Source organism: Porites lutea, chromosome 14, assembly GCF_958299795.1.
Source record: "Porites lutea chromosome 14, jaPorLute2.1, whole genome shotgun sequence".
In the NCBI taxonomy this organism is placed as follows: Eukaryota; Metazoa; Cnidaria; class Anthozoa; order Scleractinia; family Poritidae; genus Porites; species Porites lutea.
The window spans coordinates 17,115,494-17,121,908 of NC_133214.1; the positions used below are offsets into that span (position 1 = coordinate 17,115,494).

The following is a 6,415-nucleotide window of genomic DNA, read 5'->3' on the forward strand; positions in this document are numbered from 1 at the left end:
GCTAGAAGCAGTCGAAACGCAATGACCGTTCTCTTAACGCAATTTGCCCAATAAACGAAAAAAAGCTAGTCTCAATACAATTTTTTCTCGTTTCCTGTGCCGCGTTCGAAGAGTTTTTATTGATATTAAGGACAACCTTGATGATTTGAAGTAATTGTAGATACAGTAAATTGGAATTGTGCGTTTAGGGTACTCAGTTTATGAGATAGATGTCACAGGACAGGCTACGTAGCATAACACCAAATTGGAACTCACCTTAAATTCTGTATGTCGCTTTTCAGCGAGAAAATTCTCTGAAAGGTAGGCGTTTGTCAATAAACACGGTAAAAAATTTAGACTTTATAGTTGCTGTCAGCCTTTGTTTAAATAATTATGACGAATGGCAGAATACTGATCACTTGTTTAAAATAACTTTGAATACACGCCCCTCAAAGTCCTCAAAAGATGTCTCAATCGGTTTGAATTCTTTCGTGATACGTCATTTCTGGCCCTAATTAAGTGAAGTGGGGGGTTATTATCTGATATGATAGGACAAAATATCGTGTTTTGACTGACTCGTATTGAGGAAGTCTATTCACTGCTGTTAGCATTTTTTTAGCATATTTAGTATCGGAAATGCTAGTGAAGGTGTAAATTAGTGAGACATTCATTTTCTAAGCCTGGCTAGTAAGACGAGACAATAAGAAACTAGATCTAGATTTCCGCGGTGATTTTAGTGCTCTTTAAGCGGGCGGGAAGGAATACGACGAGCGCGAGTTTTTGTAAAACGAGGATAATTTCTTTCTATGCTGGTCTAAGACTTCTATAAACTACTTAAAATGCGAGAGCAACAGCTTGAGAATTTTGACAGGTTTTGCGAAAAAATACAGACTGGGGTTTTAATCAATCCATGACATTAATCAACTACAATTTTTCTGTAGCGTAAGTTTTATCCCGAGTATCATTGTAGAGGTTTTTCTCATGCCGTTTAACCTTAGACTGTCCCCATAAAAAAATGACTTATCTTTATCATAGAGGCGGAAATTAAACAGAACTAAGAAAAGCCAGTGGTCCCCAAGATAGCGAGACCTAAAAATTCACCCTGTTCACACTTTTGTTATTGTTCTTTGTCATGGCATCTGAGTATTGAAAAGGTCGAATTGAAATATCTTGTGCAAAACAGTCACAAACCAAACGGATTTGGGATTTTCGTTGTTGGTAGTTTTTGGCTCTTAAAGCCTACTTTTTAAATTTAATTTAGTTAAAGTCGCATTGAAAGGGGAAAGCAAGGCGTACAGTTGTGCCGATACCCTGAGCTCGGCAGCGCGCGTCTTTTAACTGTAATTTTCTTTATGAAAATGTATTACATGTATTAAGTTACTGACTCGGAAAGTTTTGAGGAGCAAGAAAGTAGCAATCGCTTCCTGTTCATGCGTTCACTGAAACCACTTTTACGCTTTCTACAACTGATCCCTGAATTTAACCCGAAAGACAATTCCAGAACCGCAAATGATGACCCTAGTCGGGCGAACTAGAGTTCCCTCGAAAGTCGATTCGCCAGACGGTGTTCGCCAGGACTCGATGACATTCAATACTTCCCCGAGATGTTTTTTTAGCTTGGATCCCATATGTGCCATCAGTGTCTTTCCATGCTAATCCCTCTTTAAGGCTTAAAGAATGTCTAGGCGAACTCAGCTATCGAGCGAATCGACCTTTAGGCGAAACGAACTGATACCGAACAAGACCGCAAATTATCCAACTGATAACATCGGATTCCGTAGACAAAGAGATTTTACAGTTAATTTGAACTTGACTATTCACAAACTCACCACTGGTTTTTTCGCCTACGGCGGCAGCTCGTCATAAAAATGCGATCGAATAGAGGGCTTGTTGTCGTTTCCCATCCCCTGCCACTGACTTCGTATTAGGCGTTGATATTTGCGCCAGTTCGCGCGTTCTTTGAATAGAAATCCAACAAAAATAGAAAACTTAAATTTTGACAGATTTTCAAGATCAACGAAGTCTAAAGCGTCTCGAATGAACAGAGGCAAGAGAGAATGAGCTAATTCTCTCTTGATAGAGGAAAAGAATCATTGTGGAAAACTCGTGCTTCTACGGTAAATTTTAAGTCCGAGAAAAACTTTCCATGATCGGTTACCTTTTAAATTAAGTTCTGTATATTATGTTCAAACTTATATCCTCTCATTCAATTGTGCTGAAAGCTAGTGCAAATTAATTTACTGCTTTTCAGATGTTTACTACTTTTCTTTACTGCTTCTAAAATCGTCTTCCGAACAGATATTTTCCGAAAATTGACGTTGGGTGCCCCTGGGATAACTTCAGTAGCGCCAGTACGAAAACCATACTGTATAGGGCCTCTGTTTACACACAAGAACGGTGATTTTTGGCGCGATTTCTGTAACAGAGCGAGGCTGCGCAGCGCCGATCTCTAAAGTGTAGAGTCACCTATCGAATAGGACAGGTACGAAAAGCTGCCGGTCTACTGTGAACATCGTCTAAAATATTTTTGTTCCGACAGCATAACGTTGAACCACGTTTATATTTCGAAAGGGCCGGGAAAGTAGCTAGCGAGGGCTACAAGCAACGCAGTTTGAGATATTAGGGCCATTTATACGAGGAAAAATAAGACGCGTCTTACATAAGACGCGTCTTAAATAAGACGCGAACTTTCCGTATAAATGGCACATTTCGTCTAAAATAAGACGCGGCTTAGCTAAGACGCGTCTTATTAGATAAGACATACTCGTATAAATGGTACAGTTCGCGTCTTATTTTTCCTGGTATAAATGGCCCTATTAGTACACCAATCGGAGACTTTGCTGCTTGGAGAGTCAATTTGGTGTTTGGTGTGCCGGTTTTTAGCACTGATGTACGGAGACGTTCGTGTGGATGACATTCGCGTAGGTTGGCCGCTACACCAACGACTCCGTTCACACTAAAAGGCATGCCGGAAAGAAATCTCTCTCAGCAGGGTAGATTGATAAAGAAACCGGAGAAAATACCGTCTCTCTAATAAGCTGTCACCTCAGAGAAATAACAAATAGCCGCTTTACGAACGTTGGCAGCTTAATATTTATGTGTACAGCGATCTGGCCCGCTGTTAAACAGAGCGGGCCATGTGAGTGGACGCTCAATTAAGCAGGTGCACCCAACTACCATCTTCTGTAAAATATCTGTTCGGAGAAGCAAATGTTGCCTACAATTTTCTGTTACTTGAGGACGACCAAACAGTAGATGATCGTTTCCATTCATTTACAATTCTTCACTCCTCAGGTTAGGCTATTTTTCTAAGAAAAAAGAAAACCTAAAATTTTCGAATTCAAAAATGCGATGGAGAGAGGAATCAGAAAAATTCTCACTTTCGTCATACGTTAAATTGCACTGGCTAAAATTCTCGGGAAAATGATACTGAAACCCTTGTAATTTCGAAAAGACTCGAGTTCCCCTAGGATGACCGAACAGCTACAAAATTTTATAACGCCTCTTAAAATGTATTTGTGGAGTTCTAAAAGTACTCTTGATAGCCTAAGAAACGTTTTCAACGTATTTAGGAGGAAACCGTCGTTGGGTGCCCTTGAGAAAGGTTCGACTCGGTATTGAGATGCTCAAACCAACGGGCTAACAGGGCATTTCATATTTTCCAATGCTGAGTTATTTAAACCAGGTCCAGAATTACCTTTTTACGTTTCTGGACGAGTCCTTTTGAAATTCAGACTGTTATACAGGTTCCTTTATCCACTGAACGATGAGACAGGACATGACAGTCTTAGCGTCTTGGACTACTAACAGATAGTCATTTGAGACATCGAAATGTCACAAAAATAAATTGCAGTGGAGTGTTATAATTTTACGGAAAGTAACTCGACTTCTAAGAATTAAAACCAGTACCATTTGCACAAGCCCTGAATAAGTTTGTAAAACACAAAACTTATCCATCAACGGACTTCGTTTGAAGGATAACGTTATTGAATCACCTGATCCGTTATGAATTTAGCTACTTCGCTAGAGACTCAGTCACGGTTATTCTCATTTGGTTGGGAGCTGATTGTATATGTTTGAGTTGGTATGCACGTAGAGGATCGTAGAAGCTTAAAGGAGCTTGCGTGCCGGATAGCTCAAGGCTATGACCGGACAGTATGAATTTACGTGCTTTGCCGAATGCTACTCCAAGAACCTTCGGAGCAGTTTCCGGCGCACTGGAATCGCCTGGCAAATTTAACATGCGATTAAGATATAGTTTGCAGGGTATTGACGTTTTTTTTACAAGATTAATAATTTACTTTTCTTCGAATAGCTCTCCAAGACTTAATCGGTGTTTAACCGTGACAGAAAGCCACCACGGTGAATAAGCACGTGTCGGTAAATGAGGAAATGGACGAAAAGTAAGTTAAGTGAAAGGGATATATGCTTAGAAGATTTGATCACCGATTATCATGAAACATAATGATAACCACCAAAGAAGAAATTGATCACACTTTCGTTTGATGCTGCTGAATCAAAACTATTTAAGGAAATTCGTAGCTTCCTTTAGAGTTCGTGTTAAACAATAGCATACGGATCAAAACCCGTAAATTAAAATTCACTAATATGCATGCAAGTGTAATTAAGACGTGACCGGCTGAATCTTTCAAACCATGCCGCCTTGACAGGGATGGGTATAACTGATAGCTACTTCAACGGACTGTAGTTAAATTTCTCTATTAATAGTCAAGACAAGCTAACTGGAATCATGTGAGATGAACCCCCGAGATATAGTCGACAAAGGCATGGCACTCTCATTGTCAAGATACGAGTTATATAATGTAGATTTTTAAATTTGTTCTAGTGTTCTTCGAGATATTTTCATTATTCAACGCAGGAGATGAAATGGCGATCACAAGCTATTTTACCTGTATGAATCGCGGGCTATTCTGCCCGCTTTCTGCGTCCTTCTTTAGCATTCTTGTCTCTGAGCGCTTGGTGGCCGCCATATTGGATTTATTTATTCCTTCGAACTGGTGGAGAAATGACGTATGAATGTAAATGATGTAGGCTATAAGGATGGTAGAAAAAATCTCTACACCACTGGCCTAACAAAGCGCAAAAGCAACAACTGTTAAACCACCCACCAAAAACGCATATGACGACTGAGTAGGATAGCGTCTTCTTCGAAGGGTTGAATTGAAGCTGTTCGCTGTAGAATCGTGTTAACACCTTTAAACACTGGACCCCATTATGGCCTTATACCACGCAAGCCATATTCACCCTTGAATAATAAAAACACTGGTATCTTTAGTTTCTTGTTCATGAATAAATTATGATCTGACCTCGCGAAGTATTTCTCACTTCAGTAGAACAAACAGTCAACTAGATTTTAATACAATTGTCTTATTACAGCTTGCAGTTAAACCTGACTTTTTCACGATATTTTTGACTGCACAGATCAGTTCAAGTTCTCTCAGGCTGTGATGACATAAAATCGTTGTGTGATTTTCTAACCTCAGTTAAAAGCATCCGTGATATAATTAAAGAAAATGATAGCCGAATATCGAAAAATTGAAAATGGTTTAGCAAAGTTTCATTCCACACCATTTCTAAAACAGTCACTTTTTTGCCATTAACAAAAGAACTGGAGAAGGCTCGATTCGCCTTCAGACTTACAAATATCATTCAATTTGTAGTGAAAAAGATATTTTAGACATTGTGTACGTGACTCATGTCAATATAGAATGAAGATCCGATCAGAAGGAAGCCTGAATTTTCCTCCAGGGCAACGTAGTGAGTATTTGAATGATTTTAGAATTTTAGTCGCTAATAGCGATTTGATTTGCCTGTATTCAATACAGGCAAATCAAATCGCTATTAGCGATTATTGAGCCATCCTTACGTTTCTATACATGTGTTATTCAATCAACATTACTTTAGCTAATAAATTAAGAAATGATCACTTTTCAGATCTATCTTTTTCAGTGTTCAGGGACAGAAAAATAACACTTCCTCCCATATATGGAAGGCACCAGCCAGAATCTTGAGCTAGTTGCTGCAAGTTTTCAATTTCAATTTCAAGCGCGGGAAGGAGAGTTCTATAAATAAGGGAAGCGAGAGAAATCGGGGAAATTACGCAGCAGTGCTTAATATTTCGCAACCGAAAAAAGGGCTAGAGTGATTTTACTTGACTTGTGAAACATAACAACCACTAGTCCAAAATAGCTACTAGTAAACGAAAGAAGACAATGGGAGTAGTGCATAATAGCGCGTAGTATTCTACTACCTATTTCACGGGTTAAGTAAAGTCACTCTAAAGGGAGGTCGCCCCTTCAGCCCTTTTGTACGAAGCAAAGAAAACAGGGGCGGAAGCTGGGAGGTCTGGGCCCTTCTGTTGCCCTCTTGATACCATGTAGGGCGATCTGGATGTCTGGGGCGATCGCAAACCCTT

The 6,415-nt window shown here is 39.5% G+C and overlaps 1 protein-coding gene across 2 annotated transcripts in view; it reads right to left on the minus strand.

Annotated features, from left to right (window-relative positions):
* The window catches only part of LOC140924818 (uncharacterized), a 30,972-nt gene extending 25,965 nt beyond the window's left edge, over nt 1-5,007 (minus strand). The window contains exon 1 of one of the 2 annotated variants that reach the window (XM_073374820.1): nt 4,890-5,007. In XM_073374820.1, coding sequence (XP_073230921.1) covers nt 4,890-4,970 — 81 coding nt within the window. In that variant the 5' untranslated portion in view covers nt 4,971-5,007. Of the gene's footprint in view, nt 1-255; nt 396-4,889 lie in introns of those variants that run through there. The other variant, XM_073374822.1, reaches the window with a different exon arrangement.
* Nucleotides 5,008-6,415: the final 1,408 nt, after the last annotated feature.